This window comes from Mauremys mutica, chromosome 4 (assembly GCF_020497125.1).
Source record: "Mauremys mutica isolate MM-2020 ecotype Southern chromosome 4, ASM2049712v1, whole genome shotgun sequence".
NCBI lineage: Eukaryota > Metazoa > Chordata > Testudines > Geoemydidae > Mauremys > Mauremys mutica.
This window is the reverse complement of record NC_059075.1, coordinates 57878636-57901423: the sequence shown is the minus strand read 5'-3', so window position 1 is coordinate 57901423 and position 22788 is coordinate 57878636. Positions and strand designations below refer to the sequence as shown.

The 22788-nt window shown below is 43.5% G+C and overlaps 1 protein-coding gene across 1 annotated transcript in view; it reads right to left on the bottom strand.

Annotated features, from left to right (window-relative positions):
- RYR3 (ryanodine receptor 3) overlaps positions 1-22788 on the bottom strand; it is a 642559-nt gene that overhangs the window by 5222 nt on the left and 614549 nt on the right. Inside the window, 6 exon segments of the mRNA XM_045013234.1 lie at positions 2814-2914; positions 3024-3088; positions 5502-5658; positions 11952-12086; positions 18138-18284; positions 19589-19649. Of these exon segments, the coding sequence (XP_044869169.1) occupies positions 2814-2914; positions 3024-3088; positions 5502-5658; positions 11952-12086; positions 18138-18284; positions 19589-19649 (666 nt within the window).

Here is a 22788-nt window from a genome sequence, read left to right as displayed (position 1 = left end):
GCCTCCAGGGTATAAGGATGTATCCCAGAATGCTTTTATAAATTACTCTCTTTGTTTTGTTATGCAGCCTCTCTTTGTTTTGTTGTGAACTCCGAGCTCCGTAGCTCCGTTGATCTCGGAGCAGTTTATCTACAAACACAGCTCCTGTTTGCTGTGATCAATCTGTGAACAATCAAATGAGATAATGAGGCAGGCAGGGAGTGAGTGTAGGTTTGACAGAAACAGCGGGGGCAGAGGGGAGAAAGGGAGTCGTGTTGGCTGCAGGCTGTTTGCAGTTAAGAGTTAAGGGATCGGGAACATGTTCTGATTTTTCAAGTCAGGAAGCTAACACACAGTGTTGGCTCCAAAAATCCACTCTCTCTCTCCCCCGCTCCCTGTCACACTACGCCCCACTCCACCCCCCTCTTTTGAAAAGCACCGTTGCTGCCACTTGAATGCTGGGATAGCTGCCCATAATGCATCACTCCCAACAGCGCTGCAAATGCTGCAAATGTGGCCACACACCAGCGCTGGTAGCTGTGAGTGTGGCCACACACCAGCGCTGGCCCTGCACAGCTGGACGACCAGCGCTGCAACTACCAGCACTGCAGATTTGTAAGTGTAGCCATACCCTCAGATTTAGGTCTTGTCTATACTTGAAATGCTACAGTGGCATAGCTGTAGCACTGCAATGTAAGCACGACCTCCCTGAGAGGTGGTAGCTAAGTAAATGGAAGAATTCTTACAGCAACCTAGTGGTGTGGGTTACACCGTGGGTTAGATCAGCTTAACTACACTGCCGAGAGGTGTGGATTTTTCACACCCATGAGCAACATAGCTGGTTCGATCTAATTTTTAATGTAGACCAGGCCTTACTATCTGCATAAAACCAGAATACAAACAGGTCCTTGTTTATTTGTATGAAGGGAGATTAATTAGCCTCTTTATACAGTTAAGGAAATTGAAAAACTTAGTTGACTATAAACCAGAAATCATTAAGCAATGCTTATGTCAAATCCAGTGATCTAATGCAAGCGAGAGGGTCCAAGTCTGCAATCTGTACATGGGTAAAACTACTGAAGTCAGCGGGAGTTTGTCCAACCAAAGAAATAAGGTTATTTATTCCTAAGGCAAGTTCTCCTAATATACACAGTCTGCTGCCATGTGAGTACCTAGAATATTCCAATGCACTTTAGGCTCTTGGGGGCATGTACACTCTACAATCGGGTGCCACATGTCAACACCAGGACCAAGGACTGCCATCTCATGCCATTCAGTTCCTCTCTTGCTGTTGGCACATTTTTTTCCTTCCTACCTTCTCTTCTTTGTGAGCATTTGCTAATGTGGGTAGTAGGGACCAGTCACTTATAAGCCTCTCTTTGGACATTTGGGCCCTAATAGCTTAAACTGCATGCATTGGCTCAACTATTTTGGAAATTGCAGTTATTTGTGAGGCTATTTAGGCTACTCTACTTAATAATTAGCAAAGGCAATTTCAGTGCAGAACTACAGGATCGGACCGATAGTTAATCTATTTCTTAGGACAATCCATCACTCTCACAGATCTTGGGAAACAGGCCAGTCCTTGCTTACAGACAACCCCCAAACCTGAAGCAAATACTCACCAGCAACCAGACACCACACAACAAAAACACTAACCCAGGAACCTATCCTTGCAACAAAGCCCATTGCCAACTCTGTCCACATATCTATTCAGGGGATACCATCATAGGACCTAATCACATCAGCCACACCATCAGTGTCTCATTCACCTGCAAATCTACCAATGTGATATATGCCATCATGTGCCAGCGGTGCCCCTCTGCCATGTACATTGGCCCAAACCAGACAGTCTACGTAAAAGAATAAATGGACACAAATCAGACATCAAGAATTATAACATTCAAAAACCAGTTGGAGAACACTTCAATCTCCCTGGCCACTCGATTACAGACCTAAAAGTTGCAATATTACAACAAAAAAACTTCAAAAACAGACTCCAATGAGAGACTGCTGAATTGGAATTAATTTGCAAATTGGACACCATCAAACTAGGCTCGAATAAAGACTGGGAGTGGATGGACCATTATATAAAATAAAACTATTTCCCTATGCTTATCTCCCCACCAGTTCCTTACATCTCCTTGTCAATTGCTGGAAATCAGCCATTTTCATTACCACTACAAACAGCTCTTTTTCTCTCCTGCTGATAATAGCTCATCTTAACGTGTGTGTGTGTGTGTGTGTCTTCCTACTGTATTTTCCACTACATGCGTCCAGTGAAGTGGGCTGTAGCACACGAAAGCTTATGCTCAAATAAATTTGTTAGTCTCTAAGGTGCCACAAGTACTCCTGTTCTATTTCTTATAGATTCCTTTCCAATGAATAGCTACTGTTGCTTCTATGTGACATTTTATAACCCTAAATTAAAAGATCTCCTTTTTTGATGCTGTATCGTATTCATCTGCTTCAGAATGGAACCAGCACTGCCTAACTTAACGGGCCAAAAATCATAGTGGTGTGGACTCCTCCTTGGCTGAACAGTAGCTCCATTCTTGCTAATGGGCTTCTACCTTTACTAACACTCAGTGAGAAGAGTTATTTTAAGTGGGTCCCACTGTTTTGTTTTTGTTTAAAGGGGGGAGGGGAAGAGCCAGACCTTATCAAATGTTTGTTCTTTGTTCTCTGAGATGTTCTTAAATTGTGTGGGCCACAACAGCAGGGCTGTTCAGATACATGCATTTCAAGCATACTATTCTTGAACTGAAAGCCTCCAGAGGGTGATCTTCAACTAACATAACATTGGGAATAAACCGTAACAAAAATATACTCACAGATAGTTTGCCAAGTTGTGCTCTTGTAAAGTATGCATTTCAAAACCATGTGGGGTCGTGTCAAAATAGTCATTACCAATCCCACAAATGAAACATTTGGTCTAGAAAGAAAATTAAGATTTTAGCACATTCTTAACACATTAATCTAGGTTCTTATCATTAGTTAAGATATAACATGAAGCAGTACAGAATGTAATATGGTTGCTCTACCTCCATATCTTCTCTCACTTGTTCTTGCTGATCTCTTAATTCACCAAAGGCATCAATAATCAGACCTGTTGTTTTAAATGAAAAGATGTAATGTGTCAAACCTATCAGTATTAATTTTAGAAGCTATGGAGTCGGGGAGAAGTAGCTGTTTTAGGCTTCATCAAAAGGACAGCACACCAGATAGCATAGACTCCAGTTGCCTTGGCATGATGGTGCCTGTAGGTAGAACAATCCAAGTTGTGCAGATAGCACAGGATCTAACATTATTTGCATTGCACTTGCTGTAGGAACTCATAATTGAAATGTAAACCTTTATATTGCCACAGTTTTGTGGTAATCTGCTCAAGGAATGCCCTCACTTATCTCTGGGCAGGGACTTTATCTCCTCTCCTGAGCAGGGGTTTGGGCTTCAGGCTCCCTGCAACCCACCAGTAGGGCTGACATAAAAGTCCAGCACCTGTGCTTTGCTTTCTCTCAAAGCTATGAACAGTGTAGGCCAGCAGTTACAAGTAATCAAACAGCTCTTTTAAAGCAGAGAATATTTATTTTAGGATAAAAGTCTTACAGAGAAAACAATAGAGGGACCTAAAGACATATTTAAGCTTACCAGCACACCTGCTCTGGCCCCCAAATCCCTGATTGATAGGTACCAAAGTCTTTCAAACCCTACTCTAAGAGTTTGCCTCTCTTGAGTGTCAGCTCGGGGCAATTTGTAGCCTAAGGACCCTTCCATCAGTCAGTTCAAACTCAGCCTTTATACTCAAAAAAAATCTCCAGGCCTCCTGAAACAGGTAAAACCAGTTGCTGCCCCTTTCTTCCTTGAGTAAACTTTCAAAGGCTGGGCTTCTGCACAACCAGTCTTGGGATTTTTGCATTCCTCACCCCCCTAGTAATTCCAGATTCCACCCAATGAGCCAGGAACACACAAATGCATATAAAACGTAAAGGTCTGAGTATTCTATGGGACCATAGTGTCTGGCCCATCTCAGCATTTTGAAGGTTTCATGCTTTCAAGGACTGGCTCAAACATACAGATAACATTCATAATATTAATGACAATAGTCTCAAGGTAGGTCTGTGTTTGTCATACCAGTCACATCTCCCCCATAGTGAAGTCGGCATACCTAGGGTACTAGACCAGCATCCATAGTGCATGGAGGGTGAGTATGCCATTACCCCTAATAATTTCAAACTGCAGCTATTCGTATAGTAAACAGTCGCATAACAAACCAGCATATACTAGTGATAGCCCTCAGGCATGAAAGCCAAGTGCAGAAGCTGGATTCTTAGCCAAACCTGCTGGGATTGACTCTGTGAAAGGAGGCGACAAGCCTACACCTCTTGTCAGGAGGGAGAGGGTGGTGGGTCTCTGCCCAGAGAGCAGTGGCGACTAGAGGCCTGAGACCAGAGAGGGCATTTCTTGAGCAGACCATGAGGGAGAGGGGGTGCATTAGCCCAGAACTGTGTTATACATAATGCACACATCCCTCAACCTCCCCTGGGGTGCAGCTGGAAGGCTTTGCGGGCCAATAGGTGAAAGAAAAGCCCTTGTTTCTTTAAGGATATTTCTCCCTCCACCCCCCCCAACCCAATCCACCTTTTTCTACCCCATCCTTGTCAGCTTGGAGAGCAGGGTTTCTTGGGTTCAGTGTAAGTCTATTAGTTCAATGGACGACTTATTAACTCTTCCCCCTACCTGAGGTAAATCTTCTTCCCTACTATTTTTTTTTTGGTGGTGGTGGGTGATTACTGTGGACATAATGCCAGTCCCAGTTTTGGGCACACAAGGAATTTTACCCTCTTAGATTGGCCTTTGGGCATTTTCACCTTCCTTTCAGCAGCCCAGGGATCAGGTGGGTAGGTTAGGTTTTAAGATTCATGAGGTCACAGTAGCAAGTGTCAAGTGCAGGTAATGGCTCAATAGGAGATCTGGTTCCCTGATAAACCAGAATTAGAAGCAGAATAGGAAAAGGCATCTCCTAAAAAGGCAGGGAAGGGGGTTGGGATACTAATGTTTGGTACAGTGAGGAGACAGCCCCTTCTTTCTCACCCTCCTAACTCTTGTACAAAAGGGAGGACAGTGTGATCCCAGCAATGGTTCTGGGACCAGGTTAATAGTGTGAAAGTACGGGTGGTGGGGGGAGACTTGAGAGCAGTCCCCCATGGTAGCACAGGTTATGGAAGCAAAGATGACCTGCACTGGATAAGTTACTGCCATACTGTACCCAGATGTGTTACTTAAAGTTGCAGTCTAGTTAAACCACATTTCTGGTGTCTTGTCTGGTGCTTGGGACAATGTATATATTTTATGGGTAAATTACACAATTACTACGTCCAGAATGAATTGCTTTATGAATTGCTATGGAGAATGTAGCAATACTGCTTAAGCCAGCTTAGTCAATGTGTGGTTGACATGCACTGCAGAAGTAAAGAGGCTCACTAGACTCCAAGGCTTCTTATTATTGTAAGTGGAAATACCTTGAATGATAGCTAGTAGGATGACGATGACGAAGAAGAAAAACGTGATGTCAAAGACAATTCGATACATTTCATACGGGTCCCCAGCAGGGTCTTCAATTTCATCCCCAATGCCACCACCAGCTCTCACACCCACATACATGTGGAACAGGTAACACTAGAAAGAAGGGAAAGTTACACTGGTCAAAAAACAAGTATTTAAGATGGCCAGTATTGAATAAAGAATGGTTATTTACCCTACGGTAACTGTGGTTCTTTGAAATGTTGTAGACAGCTGTACGTGCTCATATGTGTGAGCTCAGAATTTTTTGCACAGCAGTGTCCGTTGGGGGTCACTGTGCTTCCTCGTGCTCCCATGCCAGGGCATAAAGGGGAGAATGGTCTTGACCCTCCCTCAGTTCCCTGGCAAGTTGAGCCCATGTTAGTTGGGAACTCTGAAAGTGGGGATGGAGGGCAGGTTATGGCATCCACACAGACTACAGCATCTTGAAGAACAACAGTTACTGTATAGTGAGTAACTGTTCTGTCGTCTTCGAGCATGTTTCACAGTGGATCCCACTGTAGGGGACTGGTGAGCAATATCCTCTTCAGGATGGTGACGTGAGGTGTCCCAGTTGTGTCAGTCAAACAGAGATTGGAGTACTGCTTTACCTAATCTAGCATTGAATGTATCAGCCAAGTCCATTGCATAGTGCTTCAGAAACATGAGCAGATTGCATCAAATAGCAGCCTTACAGATTCTGGCTGTTGGCACATTTTGGGAACAAGAAGGGGATGCTGTTTCAGCCTCATCAAATGAGCCTTGATAGTCAGCGGGAGTGGTATATTTGCCAGCACAGGGTGATATACTGAATTATCCACTTAGACAGCCTTTGAAATAAAATAGCGTAGCCTGTAGAGTGGCCAGCTATCATCATGAACAGGTTTGAAAGATTTAGTCCTGTTGATGTAGTAATGCAGAGCACAGGATATGTATAGAGTGTGCAGTTTCTTTTCCCCCAGGCATGGAATGTGGCTTAGGGAAGAACACAAGTAAACTGATCATTTGGTTTAAGTTAAACTCAAAACACTACTTGGAGGATGAACTTCCTACAGGTTTCAGAATAACTTTTTGTCCTTGCAAATGAGGTATACAAGTGTTCCACCATGAGGGCGTGAGCTTGCTCACTCTTCTGGCTGAGATGATGGCCATGAGTAAAAGACATTTTAAGGATCAGGTGGTGAATGAATAGGGTGACCGGATGTTCCATTTTTAAAGGGATAGTCCCATTTTTCTGACTTTTTCTTATATAGGCACCTATTACCCCCCCCCGCCCCGTCCCGTTTTTTCACAGTTGCTATTTGGTAACCCTATGAACGAAGCAGTCCTGTGAGGGGCTCAAAGGGGAGCTCCATCAGCTTCAGGATGAAGACGTTGAGATTCCATTTTGGAGTGTGCTCCATTACCGGTGAGGAAGCATGCATCAATCCCTTAAGGAACTTCATTACCACTGGATGTGAGAAAATTAAAAGCAGTACTCTGACATCACTGCCAGATGCACTTTGATTGAGTTATGACTTTCAATTGCAACATGTAATCTGGAATCCAAGGTACTGAGGCTTGCTCAGGCACGAGGCCATGTTGGGTCACCCATATGGAAAATCTCTTCCACTTGGAGGTGCAAGTCTGCCTCATGGACTGCTTCCTGGTTTGTGCCAGGATGTCCTGCACAAGTACAGAGTAATCCTTTTCCATGCTGACATCCAGGCTGTCCGTTGTAAAGAAGTTGGGGCTGGATGTAATATTTGTCCCTGGTTCTGTGACAACAGGTCTGGGAGCCTGATTAAGGGCTATACTGACATGTATAGCAAGTCTGTCAGCCATACCTGTCTTGGCCAGTAGGGTGCTGAGGATGTCTGGACTAGTTTCTTTGGTGATCATGTTGGGGGGTAGTGGGATTGGTGGAAAAGGTATAGCAATTCTTCATTCCACTGTAGTAGGGACCCCAGGCACAAAAGTTGAGGCACTTCACATTGTCTCTAGTGGCAAACAGGTCTATTACTGGATTTCCTCCTACTGGAATAAATGTCCATTTGGTGATGAACCCCAGCAGAGGCCACTCCTGGTTGATGACAGATTGCTTGCTCAGGAAATCTGCCTAGCTGTTTCTGGTTCCCAGCAGATGCAGGGCTATCAAGGTGCAGCACCAGTTCCACAATTTGATTGCCTCCCTACACAGGGGGAGGGGGAAGAACAAGCACCTCTTTGTGTTGTCCAAAAACACCTGTACTATCATGTGCCATAGGACCAGGAGTAATGTCATATATGCCAGTTTGATGTCCCGAAGGTCTAAAACACTTATATGTAGCCTCATGGCTTCTGGGGACCATGTCCCTTGTATCTGTAGATGGTCAAAGTGGGCACCCCATCCTGTTCCAGAAGTGTCCATGACTAGCATTCCAGATGGCAACAGGGTCTTGAATGCTGCTCCTTTCTTGAGGTTGGGGTGTAGCCACCATAACAGTTCCCCAAGGAGGCAAGAGGGAATGACAACTGTTTTGCTCTCTTGATGCTATACTGGGGAATAGACTGACCTGAGCCAAAGCTGTAGAGGCCTTCGGTGAAGTCTATCAAATGGTGTCATATATGGATACAGGGCATATGGCCTAATAATGTAAGGCAGGTCCACGTCATCATGAAGAAGCATTCAGTTGTCATGTATTAGGCATGATATGGAATTGCACAGAGGCTGAAGTGCATGTATTCCTGCTGAAAAGAGAGTCACGTTTTTTCAGATCCTTGTCCTCTGGCATTCCTTTGATGGAACCTGAGTGACTCTGGTGTAGCATATGCATAGAACTGCTTGAACCCTTGGGTGGTACTTGGTACCTCTTCTTTACCTGTTTTGAGGTCAGAGTGAACAAGGTCGAGGTGTGCCAGAGACCCTTCACAGAGTCCCTAACGCCCTTGTTGATAGGTAAGTCAATTCTTGTGGGTGCCAGGGAACTTAAGATGTCAAATAGTTCATGGCTATTCTCTTGGATTATGGTTGTTTTGGTATCTAAGGTATCCACAATTCTAGACAAGAGTTCTTGGAGTGTCCAAAAGTCATCCACAGTTGGTGTCAGCACCAGGGTTATAGTCTTCTCAGGAGAGGATGATTACTTGGGTGGAGAGGGAAGTGGAAGTGACTCCCTGGGCTGCTCTGTTGGTTTTCCCTGATGCTCTTTTGTTTCTAGTGAGGGAGGGCCTTCGCTATAAATGCTGATAGAAACCAATATATCCTTCTCCTTGTGGAGAAGTGACAGGCTGGGACTAAAGGAAGATAGGATGATGGTTCCCAATATGGCCAATAGAGCCATGGTGGTATCTCATATGGATATTGTCCTGGTTGTGCAAGGCCTATCCACTGCCAGTGTTTTAGGGAATGAGTGCTGTTAGGATATCCCCCAGGATGTCATTCCAGCTTCCCTGGGGAGGGCTCTCTGCCCAGAAAAAAGTCCTCCTTCTGGGGTGGACACAATGTCCGCTTGGAGCTGTGCTCACAGCAACACTACATATTGGATGCAGAGTGTTCTGCGCCTCTGTCCCAGTGCTGATGCTGAAGAGGTCAGTACCAAGGAGGTACCCACTGGTGCCGGGATTCCTGATGCTGGTGTTGATTTGCCCGCTTTCTTTGATCTCTTCTTCTCTCTGTCACCAGCGGTATGCCTGGTTGCTGGAGCACTTGCAGAAGAGAGCCACCTTGATTCTGGATGGGACATTGTTTCTTCCCTTGGATCTGAAGCTACCTTTATGGATTGCTCCAAGAGGTGTATTTGAGCCTCGCATCCCTTCATTTCCAAGTGTGGGAGGAGAAGGAGCAACAGAAGGAGCATTTATTGGGGATGTGAGCTTCCACGAGGCAGAAGAGACACCCTTCTATGTCTATCAGGGACATCCCACAAAGCGCAGGGTTTAAATCCTCAAGGCTTAGAGTCTGCGATTTTAACAGCCAAGCTACTTTGCCTTGCTGTACAGGGCATTCTCCTGTTTCTCTTCTCTTCTTGTTGTTTTTTTAATCATACAGCTAAAAAGATAATATAGAAATAAAACTAGGAATGAAGAATATTTCTTCACCAAAGTTTGGAAACTTAGCCAAAAGGCTGAGCTGATCAGACACAGTCCAGGTTCTGTCTCCCTGCCATGGGTGATAAGAGGAAACTGAGGGAGGGCAGAGGCCACTCTGCTCTCTATGCCCTCGCATGGGACCATGAGGAGGCACATGACATGGCTATGCAGAAGATTCCAAGCTTGGTTGCATGTGCACCTACAGTGGGTATCCATACTGATGCACACTTGAAGAATATATTTTGTCTTCTGCATAAACACTTTGTTACAATGCTCTCTGCATATTACTTATGTTCTGTATTTCAATAAAGCCTGAGACCAAGTTGTACAAAGAATAAAACATGGAGAATGATGTTACAAAGAAAAAAATACTCTGCGTATAATGAACTACATCATGATATTCACATTCAAACTTAGTGTTTAGGGAAGTTCACACTCAAATAAAATGATTGGAATGGAATCAGAGTCAATTAGGCACATTCATTTTTTTTCCAACTCAGTGTTCCACAAACATGACTATTTTCTGTGCATTCTTCTTTAGATCCATTTGGTCTACAGCCCTTTTACTCATGTTAGAAGATGATACGTATTGTATTCTATCAACTGTATGAATTATAATTCAAAATCCTTCAAAGTTTTCTGAGCAGTTAGGGTACACTGTTTTTATCTGTATCTTTTAATTGGATCTAGAAAATTTTAGCAAGAATCCCAATTAAAGTAAAGGAGGTGGACTGTGAGCAAAAAGCAGAGTATAATGTTTGCAAAAGACTGGTTAATCCCACAGTGTTCAGATGATCTCTGAATCTTGGATATTTTCAATATCCAAAAACCTGTTTTAATATATATATTTTTAACAATCTGTATAACCTCTGGCCCTAATTCTGACTTCCATGGGAGATTTGTCTGAGTAAAGCTTGCAGGATTTGGTCCTAGATGCAGAAGTTCCCACTTTACCAAAATGTTCACTGTGGGCCCAATTATAAAATTACACATCTAGATGCTCAAACCATAATTTAGGCATATAAAAATAAGCACGTATATGGTCTAATTCCAGGGGACTTTCTGGGAACTCTCTCCTATAAAACAGTTATATTACCCTTTAGCTATCTTCAGCCACACAATATATGTCAAAAATATATTGGAAAAGCCCTAGCCATGTTCTTTAGTCCCAGCAGGCAGCAATATTAGTTCTAAATGAAACATGCATTAATGAAAGTAAATAATGTGATAAATCTGATCCTGCAGAACAAACACAATATAGAACTATGCATGGATTTTAATGCATTTTTATTACTGAGGGAAGATACTGCTATAACCATAGATAAAAATATTAACTTAGAATCATTTTAGTTCATTTAGCAGAGCTGTTTAATATGTAAAGTATGTTGCTAAATATTTTAATTATTCCAACCGTTCATGTATTTCTGAATTTTGTAAATGAGTTTTATTTCAGGTCAGACCTTTGTATTCAGTCCACAAAGGGACCAATTAAAACAATATTGGATGGGACAGAGTTCATTCTTTCCATTATTCACTTACCTGACTTGCATTAAATATTTTATACAGAGGTCAGGAAGAAGAAAAAATACATTCATGCAATATATACTGCACTTCAGGTTTTGGGTCTTTTTTGACCAGCGCTTCTCCTCTGATCCTGTGCCATTCGCATTATAAAATTAAAATTTTATTGTGTTCTTTTGTGGTGGTTCTTTGTACAATAAGAAAACTAGAGTGCCCACAGCCACTTCACCCCAGAGTAAATATTTCTGGGATACTTTTGCATTTCCTATGAATAATTTTTACATGGTGGGGGGGAAGGAGCCTTGGAGTATTAGCTGTGTCTCCCTCACAATGAAGTCTTCTCACTCTCATGCAATTGCTCTCTTTTTCTCCCCTTCTGGACTGGCTAGGGTCTAAGGAAACTGGAACTATATTTCATCGGACTGGAACTTTAAGTTTACTGCTACTTATTGAGTTGATTTTTCTTCATCGAATCTCTTCTCACTTCAGCACAAATAAAATCAGTTTCACAGATACTCTAACATATACCTGTTCACAGATGTTAATTTCAGCAGCAAGTTCCGTGGTGTGAGTATGCCCCATTCATGCCCTCTATACTATGCATATATCTACTATTTTGACCTCACATCATCGGAGGATGCTGAGTGAATTTCCAGATTCTTTGCACTGTTAAGAGTGGCTCAAAGCAGCTTGAGCAGACCCAAAGTGCCAAGTTCTTAATGATAGAAAAACCCTCCCCCCCGCCAATTTCATCTAGTGCTTTTGGGATATGTTGAGTATCAGGTTTAAAAACTAGGGTGGCATTTCTGTTTTAAAAGTGCTAGTGATATTTTACTTACTGTCATCATGTCATCACATTTCATGTCTGGCTCATCTTCATCTTCGCTTTTGTTGTAAAACTTGCGGAAGAAGTTGAACGCCACAACAGTGTAAAGGTAGACTACTACAGCCAATAATCCTACAGTTAGTACAAGCTACACGCCAACAAAATAAATGAAATGGAAGAAAGAAAGTGAGTTTCAGTCAAAATGGAAGGGCATGATTGATTCCAATCTCTTTCGGGCACTACTGATGAACTAGTCAGTCAGGAGATCTTTTGTGTTCCCAAAAGTATTGAAACTCAACAATGCTGTGCCTTTTCTTTTTCAAAAAGAATGAAAGATGATGGTTTTGTTATCCATGGAATCTCTCTCTGTTGCCTGGATCAACGTAGAGTTTCTGAGGCGCCAGATTCTATAATGGGGTGAAATACATCTTAAATTTATACTTTGATGCCTTATTTGGTGGATAAAAGAGCAGCAAGGTGGTTTTAGGAAACACATTATTATGTGGTTATTTTTCTGAAATATATGCTTAACAGCAACTTCATATCAGTAATGGGTCCATCCAGTATTTGGGATAGTGGTGAAATGCCAGCTGATTTGTGAAACTGGACATGCAGTGAACATATCAAATGGTGTAAAATGTACTTTATTGAATTAACTGATATGGGCTTATTTGAACTGCTTGCTATTTTAGTACTGATAATGTTGCCAATATTCTGTCTAATAAGCTGTGTTATTGATGCCATCTGCTCTAAAATTCCAATAAGACAAAGAGATACAATAGGTGAGTTTCTCTCTTTCATTACTGAACTGCCGAAAACAACAGCATTTCAGGTTTACTTACTCTTAAGCAAATAAAATCCTTTTTGAGCAAGAAAATTCAGCACATAAAGAACCACTCATATATTACCCATTGGTAGGGCCTACCAAATGCATGGCCATGAAAAAAAGTCACAGTGTGTGAAAACTGGTCTCTCCCTGTCAAATCTGGTCTTTTGTGTTCTTTTACCCTATACTATATAGATTTCACAGGGGAGACCAGCATTTCTCAAATTGGGGGTCCTGACCCGAAAGGGAGTTGCAGAGAGTTGCAAGGTTATTTTAGGGGAGTCACGGTATTGTTACCCTTACTTCTGCGCTGCCTTCAGAGCTGGGTGGCCAGAAAGCGGGGGCTGTTGGCCAAGCGCCCAGCTCTGAAGGTGGTGCCCTGCCAGCAGCAGCGCAGAAGTAAGGGTGACAATACTTTACCATGCCATCCCTACTTCTGCGCTGCCTTTGCCTTCAGAGCTGGGCTCCTGGCCAGCAGCTGCCACTTTCCAGCTGCCCAGCTCTGAAGACAACACTACTGCCAGAAGCAGCACAGAAGTAAGGGTGGTAGTACTGCAATCCTCTCCCCCCCAATAATTTTGCGACCCCCCCCCATAACTCCTTTTTGGGACAGAACCCCTACAATTACAACACCATGAAATTTCAGATTTAAATAGCTGAAATTATGAAATTTACAATTTTTAAAATCCTATGATGGTGAAATTGACCAAAATGGACCATGAATTTGGTTGGGCCCTACTCGTTGGCTTTGGAGTTGTGGTTTTATAATAGTGTTATGGAAGATTTATATATATTTAAAAAGCACTGTAGAATTGATATTACTATTTAAAATTAGTAAAAAAATCAAGCATTTTAGTTGCTTTTTAAGCAGTTTATGCAGATCATTGGGCATATTTCTAAAAAGTATGTCTCTATTTAAAAATCTGTTCATGTCTGTGCTGAAAGCACCAGTGATGATATCAACAGGGCTAATACTTGCTTGTCAGGGAGGGTAGTCATGGTAGGTTTATTGAAAGTTGCAACCTTGAATTGAAGCTGTTTCATCAGCACACACAGACTCTGAGTTTCTACACTGAGAAATATCATCTCAATAGAAATCTGGGAAAATATATCAGTCACTGAATTAAAATATTAATAGATAACACACTAGGTGTAGCCAGACTGTCAGAGCTATGGTGGAGTGTAGGGGGGGTCAGAGTTAAGGTCTCATTTTTTAGCCGGAAGCAGCAATGATAAGTTTCTTGTGGAGAGTACCGGGTGTCATGCTCTAGCAATTTCCTTTGTCTGATAAAGGAAGGGGCTGCATCTAGATGTCCTCTGCTGAAAGAACTGATCAGGCCAATGCACGGACTTCATGGGAGATAGAAACATTAAAAGGAAGTTAGGAATCTCAGGGCACTGTTATTCCCCTAAAAAAGAAAGCTGATAGGTAAGGGGTTGTTGTTAGGTATATTAGACAGAAGGTAAACATTCAGTATGAAAGTTACCTCTTCTGAAGCCTTCCTTCCCTACTTAGAGAATCACTTTCTGTTTGACAGAGGCAACACTCCCTTGTCATGTGTGTTAGTATCTACTAGATATTGGAAGTAAATCCCAGACATGCAGGGGTGGGAACTGCCTGGATACGTTCTACTGTGTTTGAGAAGGGATGGCAGGAGGCACTGGGATGTGCATGTCTGGAGCTAGGGTGGAAGCCAGATAGTGGAAGGGTATATACAGGGAGGAATTTTCCAGGGGTTGCAGTGGGAGGCACCTTAGTGGGTGGGAATATGTGAAGAACTCTCTTAGTCTGGGAAAAGACAGGAAGGAGGGAGATGGTGAGTTGATAAATTACCTGTTTGCTTATGTTGAGATGGTGGCTAGGAAGCAGGCCAGGTGTCAAAGGAGGAGCTGTGTTATTATAAGGTATCCAAATTGATTTTGGAATCAGATTTGTATGCATCTGAATCCAGCAGGCCACATTTGTGTATAGATTCCAAATTGCAGATTGGTCGCATTTCTAAATGCATTTAGGAATGGCTGTTTCTTTCTTCCCTCTTTTGCAATGTCCAGAGGGCTATGTATTGTATGCAGGAAATTTTTAGCATTTACTGTCCTGTGGGTATAGGATTATAATAAATTCTATATTATAATTTTATAGTACTAAAAGTGTGCAGGTATTTTGCAGAAGATACAGTAAGGCATATTCCTTGCCCCATATATTTACCATCTAAATGAAAGCACATTCCAATAGCCACACCATCAACGTAAAGAAATTCTGAATAGAAACTACTGTGTGCAGGAGTTATTTTTTCAAAACTTAAAACTGTCTTCTTAAAACTTTTGGCATTTCTAAATAGCATAGATCATTAAAGTCCACATAAAAGGACCAATTCCCAACAAAATAAGATACCTTTTATTTACCAGCACTATCTTAAAAAATTAACTAAAACCATATCACATTAATAAGTCTCCAAGACCTGATGGTATTCACCCAAGAGTTCTGCAGGAACTCAAATGTGAAATTGCAGGACTACTAACTGTCATCTGTAACCTATCATTTAAATCAGTTTCTGTACCAAATGACTGGAGGATAGCTAATGTGACGCCAATTTTTAAAAAGGGCTCCAGAGGTGACTCTAGCAACTACAGGTGAGTAAGTCTCACTTCAGTACTGGGCAAATTGTTTGAAACTATCGTAAAGAACAAAATTGTCAGACACATAGATGAACATAATTTGTTGGAAAATAGTCAACATGTTTTTTGTAAAGGGATATCATGCCTCACCAATCTACTAGAATTCTTTGAGAGAGTCAACAAGCATGCAGACAAAGGAGATCCAGCAGATATAGTGTATTTAAATTTTCAGAAAGCCTTTGACAAGGTCCCTCACCAAAGGCTCTTAAGCAAAATAAGCAGTCCTGGTGTAAGAGGGAAGATTCTCTCTTGGATTGGTAACTGGTTAAAAGATAGGAAACAGAGGGTAGGAATAAATGGTCGTTTTTCAGAATGGAGAGAGGTAAATAGTGGTGTCCCCCAGGGGTCTGCACTGGGCCCAGTCCTATTTAACATATTCATAAACGATCTGGAAAAAGGGGTAAACAGTGAAGTGGCAAAATTTGCAGATGATACAAAACTACTCAAGATAGTTAAGTCCCAGGCAGACTGCGAAGAGCTACAAAGGGATCTCACAAAACTGGGTGACTGGGCAACAAATGGCAGCTGAAATTTAATGTTGATAAATGCAACGTAATGCACATTGGAAAACATAATCCTAACTATAAATATACAATGATGGGGTCTAAATTAGCTGTTACCACTCAAGAAAGAGCTCTTGGAGCCATTGTGGATAGTTCTCTGAAATCATCCACTCAATGTGCAGCGGCAGTCAAAAAAGTGAACAGAATGTTGGGAATCATCAAGAAAGGGATAGCTAGTAAGAAAATAACATATTGCCTCTATATAAATCCATGGTACGCCCACACCTTGAATACTGTGTGCAGATGTGGTCACCCCATCTCAAAAAAGATATAAACCTCTACCCCGATATAACGCGGTCCTCGGGAGCTGAAAACTCTCACCGTGTTATAGGTGAGACCGTGTTACATTGGGGTAGGGAGAGGAACCGCTCCCTGCCCCAGCTCACCTCCGCTCTGCCTCCTCCCTGAGCACGCTGCCGCCACGCCGCTTCTCCCTCCCTTCCAGGCTTGCCGCACCAATCAGCTGTTTGGCCCAGCAAGCCTGGAATGGGGGAGGAGAAGCAGAGCGGCGGCAGCGCCCTCAGAGGAGGAGTTGGAGATAAGCTGGAGCGGGGGGGCGGTTCCTCTGCGCCCCCCCATTACTTACTGCGGCCCTCCTCGGGCCCCCCCGCCCCAGCTCACCTCCGTTCTGCCTCCCTCCCACTAGCATGCCACAGCTCTGCTTCTTCTCCCTCCCTCCCAGGCTTGCTGCACCAATCAGCTGTTTGGTGCGGCAAGCCTGGGAGGGAGGTGGGAGAAGCAGAGCTGAGCAGCGTGCTCATGGGAGGAGGCAGCGGCGGAGTGGAGGTGAGCTGGGGTGGGGAGTGGAGATGAGCTGGGGTGGGGAGCAGTTCCTCTGCACCCCCCCTTACTTGCTGCAGCCCCCCCTGCCCCAGCTCACCTCTGCTCTGCCTCCGCCTCCTCCCACGAGCACGCTGCTCAGCTCCGCTTCTCCCCCCTCCCTCCCAGGCTTGCTGCATCAAACAGCTGATAGGCGCGGCAAGCCTGGGAGGGAGGGGGGAGAAGCGGAGCTGCCACGCGCTCATGGGAGGCGGCGGAATGGAGGTGAGCTGGGGCCGGGGGCCCTGGGGAGGGCCGCAACAAGTAACGCGGGCGCAGAGAAACTGCTTGTGGTAACATGAATTCGGATATAACACGGTAAAGCAGCCCCCTCCCCTGGAGCGCTGCTTTACCATGTTATATCCAAATTCGCGTTATATAGGACCACATTATTTCGGGGTAGAGGTGTATTGGAATTGGAAAAGGTTCAGAAAAGGGCAACAAAAATGATTCGGAATATAGAATGGCTTCCGTATGAGGAGAGATTAATAAGACTGGGACTTTTCAGCTTGGAAAAGAGGCAACTAAGGGGGGGATATGATAGAGGTCTATAAAATCATGAGTGGCATAGAGAAAGTAAATAAGGAAGTGTTATTTACTCCTCATAATACACGAACAAGGGGCCACCAAATGAAATTGATAGCAGGTTTAAAACAAACACAAGAAAGTATTTTTTCACACAATGCACTGTCAACCTCTGGAACTCCTTGCCAGAGGGTGTTGTGAAAGCCAATACCATAATGGGGTTCAAAAGGGAGCTAGATAGATTCATGGAAGATATGTCCATCAATGCCTATTTGCCAGGATGGGCAGGAATGATGTCCCTAGCCTCTGTTTGCTAGACGCTGTGATTGGGTGACAGGGCAATGGATCACTTGATGATAACCTGTCTGTTCATTCTCCTTGGGGAATCTGCCATTGGCCACTGTCAGAGGACAAGATACTGGTCTCGATGGACCTTTGGTCTGACCCAGTATGGACATTCTTATTCTTATTCTGCTCTGCAACATTAAAATGTTAAAAGATTTGCATCAAACAAAGAAATAGTGTGTCCAGCCTGACAAACATGTACACCATGTTTTTGAGAATGAGATTTTAAGAAGCAGCTGAATCATATCTCTTGAAACTAGAGGGCTGTGACACTTATGAAAAATATCCATTAAAGATATGTAACATAATATCTAATAGAAAAGAGTCTCATTGGCTCCACTTTTTGTTCAAAGCACTAGTTTCCAAGGTATATTATAGGACTATTGTTTTTGTTCAGTATAGTTATGAATGGTGTTCATTTTCAGAGTACATATACAGCACTCACCTGTTTGCCATTGTGAGTTACAGAAGACAGAATGGTTCGTAGTGTCTTGAAACCCATAGCAATATCCAGCAAGTGAGCAGCAAAGAAGAAGTTGTTGTAATGGCCAAGGATAGACATAGTTGTGTACCAAGCTAAGTACAAGAAGGACTACAGAAAATGTGAAATGTTAGAGAATATTAACAGTTACTAATATGTTTTACTGGATAGTGTACATCACACACACAAAATGAAACTCTGAACTGTAGGCACTGATCTAATGGTTTGAGCTTTCCAATCATAAATTAATATGGATTTAGCATCTCCATATTTTTACGCAGAAGAACTGTGTCTTAGTTTCTCTCTCCAGAACAGCTTAATTACTAAAATCAGAATTCCCCTGGCTCTTAACACTATCTTGTTTTGGTTGAGAATATTATACAAAGCTGGAGAGCTCGCTATGCAGTCTGAATGTCTGAAGATCTGATGCTTCGGCAGGGACTGAGACAACTACAAACACAGCATACCGGCTTTGGGGAGAGAGAGTGCCTCCTAAGCCACTTCATCTGGCTGACTCAGGGAAAGTCTACACCAGGATTAAAAACCCATGGCTGGCCCAGGTCAGCTGACTCAAGCTCACTGGGCTGGGGTTGCAGGGCTGAAAAATCACTATGTAGATGTTCAGGCTCAGGCTGGAGCCCAAGCTCTGGGACCCTGTGTGAGAGGAGGGTCTCAGAACTTGGGCTCTAGCAATTTTTAGCCACACAGCCCCAAGTCAGTTGACCTGGACTAGCCATGGCCGTGCTGAGGGTCTGTACCCTTTGAGCAGTATTGATCAGATCTGGAGGAGATATATACAGCTCTCATTTGCAAGAGGGAATTTTAAGGTGACTAGGGACCTTTCGAGATGGTTGTGGGAGTTAAGAAAGGATCCTAAATGATCCTACAGGTGGTCTCTGCAGGTCAGGATTAAGATAGAGCAAGTTTTTGCAGACACTGACTGTGCTGTACCTACTCTGAAGATAGAAGGCTTTGGTCTTAAGACTATCAGTCTGGCAACTTACACAACCCCCCAAAGTCAAAATTAATTTGTAAAAAGTTATACGGTAAAAAGCCTCCTAATATTATTCCTTTTAACCCCACCCAATCATTATTATTAATTTCCAAAAATCTTGTATTACAATTATAATGTCTCCTGAATATTGCCCTGTGATGTGGACTAAGGTTAAAGATAGAAAAAGAACAAACATTTTATACTGATTCCATAAGTAGGTAGCTATTAATTTATCAATGTATATGTTACTTTTTGCAGTTCCTTTGGTTACCCACATATGCTTATTTCACCATACCCACGATGACTGCCTTCTTATCTTACCAAATTGTATTTACTTTTTTATTTCAACTATAGCTTTGAGTGCAAAATACATATTTGCACTTAGAATAAATGAAAGTCTTCTCTAGGATAACATACTTACATTGTCAGTGAAAACAACTCCAAGCTTCCAAATGTGGTACTTTGTATCAATAGAACTTAACCTATGGAGTATAAATATATTGAAACTCATAAATGTCAAGTAGTTAACTACAGTTACACTCCTTTCCTTATGTTTAACACCACAAACACATCTTCACATAACGGCTACTTAAACATTTTTCTTCAGAAAATGTAACTAGGATCTTTCTGGCACTTTATTTGTATTTATTTTTTGTAAGCATTGATATATGCTGGACAATTATTTTAAGACCGATGTGCAGGTCTCTATTTTAGAGAGCATTCTCTACACTTTCAAAACTTTGTTTGGCGTTAGCCACGGAGTTCCAGTAGTCTCAAGAGTTCCAGAGTTTCAGTAAAAGTAATACAGTTCGACTTTGAACGTATAGGCTATAGCTACACTGCAGAGTTAAACCGGCTAGTGGCACTCAGGTCTGGGCACCTGGGTAAGCCTACCCCAGGTGTAAGTGTCCCACATCCCCACTTCAAAGACATACCCACATTACTGTGTCCTTGCTCTTTCTGCACTCACCCAGGTGTGTCTTGGAGCACATCCCATGGTTCTTTGTGCTGAGACATGCTCAGATTCTTTCCCAGTCAACTGTGGCATTTGTGAGATAACTTGTCTGTTCTTTGGGGGGAATTGTGGGAAGGGCACTGGAGGACTATCAACACTTGACTGATTTAGCTTGCATTCTCACTGCAAATTGGGTGGATTCCTGCCTGAGTTAAAGTGGAGCCCAGGTTCAAACCCACACCTCCTGAGCCAGGTCAGCTAGTGCGGGCTTAAAGCTCCTCCAAACCCAGGTCAGAAGTTTTTCTGTATAAATGGTAGTGGGAGTTAAGGCTAAAACGTGGATTAGAGTAAGCCCCAGTAAAATGTGTAGTGAAGACATACACATTGAGATTAAAGTGCATGTCAATATGCTTAAATGTTGAGGGTTTGGAATTGTCTGCAGCAACAATAATAAATATGGCACTCGTTAATACACTCCAGAATATTAATCTTTTTCACAACTGCATCACACTGTTGACCCATGTTCAATTTATGAGCCACTGTAGCCTCCAGATCCTTTTCAGCTGAACATCTAGCCCAGGGGTGGGCAAACGTTTTGGCCCGAGGGCCACATCTGGGTGAGGAAATTGTATGCAGGGCCATGAATGTAGGGCTGGGGCAAGGGGTTGGGGTGTGGAAGGGAGTGTGGGGTGCAGAGCAATGGATTGGGGTGCAGGAGGGGGCTCAGGGCAGGCGGTTGGGGTGCAGAGTGCGGGAGGGGACTCAGGGGATGGGGTGCAGGAGCTGTTCGGGTGACAGGCTCCGGCATGGCACCGCTTACTTTGAGTGGCTCCGGGGTGTCAGTGGCACGCAGCGGGGCTAAGGCAGGCTTCCTGCCTGTCCTGGGCCCACGCCGCTCCCAGAACTGGCCAGCATGTCTACATGTCTGGCAGTGGCTCCTGGGGGGAGGGGTGGGGCAGGTGGCTCCACCATGCAGCTGCCCCCGCCTGTGAGTACCAACCCCAAAGCTCCCATTGGCCATGGTTCCTCATTCCCAACCAATGGGAGCTGCGAGGGGCAGTGCTTGTAGGCGAGGGCAGCGCACGGAGCCCTCTGCCCCCCGCCCCAGGGGTCACAGGGACATGGTGCTTGCCTTAGCCCCACGGGGCTGGCAATCCCGTGGGCTAGATTGAAAGCCCTGATGGGCCAGATCCAGCCCATGGGACATAGTTTGCCCTCCCCTGATCTAGCCAGTTATTCTCCATTTGGTAGCTGTACATTTGATTTTTCCTTCCTACGTGAAGGACTTTGCACTTGTCTTTATTGAATCTCATCTTTTTTATTTCAGACCAATTCTCTAATTTATCAAGGTCATTTTGAAGTGTAATCTAGTCAATGCAGGAGCTGCAACGAGAACCCAGGATTCTTCCACCGTTCTTTTTACTTTGCTATTAGATCATCACCTATATTATTATAACACAGAGGTACTCAACTCTGAAGAATTTTAGACACCTGAATGTTGTAGAGAAGGCACTAGACTACTTCAGTTCTACATCCCAACATGTGACACTTTCACAGCAATTTCACAATGCCAGGGAAGGATGGCATGACAATTGTTTTGCAGTTCTCTGCACTTCCTTCTTTCTATGCCCCCTTTTTGTGGTTATCAGGATGGATAGGAAAGGATCACTGGCACGCCTATCCTTTTGCCCAGCACTTCCCCACTTGGCCTTGCTGAGGCAGTCTGACACAGAGCTGGTTGAAAGATGGAATTTCTGTTCAGCTGGAAATTCCAAAATTCTGGAAAACGTTTGTTTCATTTCACAATGGAAAGCAGAATTTTGAAAGTTTTCTGCAGAAGGGAAATCTGAATAAATTTAGTTCTAAATAATCAAAACATGTCATTTTGGAAATTTCAGAACAGAATTGATTGTGGGAGACCAAACTTTGGGGCTTCTGGTTCACCTGTCTCTCCCAGGGCTTCTAGGCTCCCTGTGAGCCCCAGCAGACTGATCAGAAGCCATAGCTGAGTTGGGAGCCTCAGAGCCTGAGAGCTAGGTCTTCCAATTCTATAGCAGGGAGCCTAGACACCCTGAGAGCCCTCGGGTTTCCAGGTACCCAGCTCTGTGGCAGGAAGCATGGAAGCCAGGAGCCAAGCCCCAGATCGAGCCAGGATTCCCAGAGCTATCAGGGTCTCAGTTCTGTGGTAGGGCACCTGGCCGCCCTGAAGTGCCCATCCCCAGAGCAGTTTCCATGGTAGAGCTGCCCTGGAGCAGTGAACCCTGGAAGCGGGAGTCCCCAACATTCCACCAGGCCAGCTGGCAGGAAACCAGGCAGGTTTTTGATAGGAAGTTGTCTGTAGTTTGTTGGAAGTGAAACCTGCATTACTGGAAAATCTCTGACCAGGTCTGTTCTGTGATTAGTGCTCCCTTCCTTTTGACTGAGACAGGGACCCATGGACTCTTAATAGCCACATGTGCAGTGGAGTGGGAAGGCTGTGCTGGGCCATTATTTTAAGTGGTATATGTAGGTTTTTTAAAAAGCTAGTTTATTTTACCTCATTACTACAAAGAAGCCTTTACCATGTGGATTTTTAGTACTGAGCAAAGTATTGAAAATACACACACTCAACGTATCAAATCTGTTCTTATCTTTAATAACACAGTGGTAGCAACTGATTAAAAGGT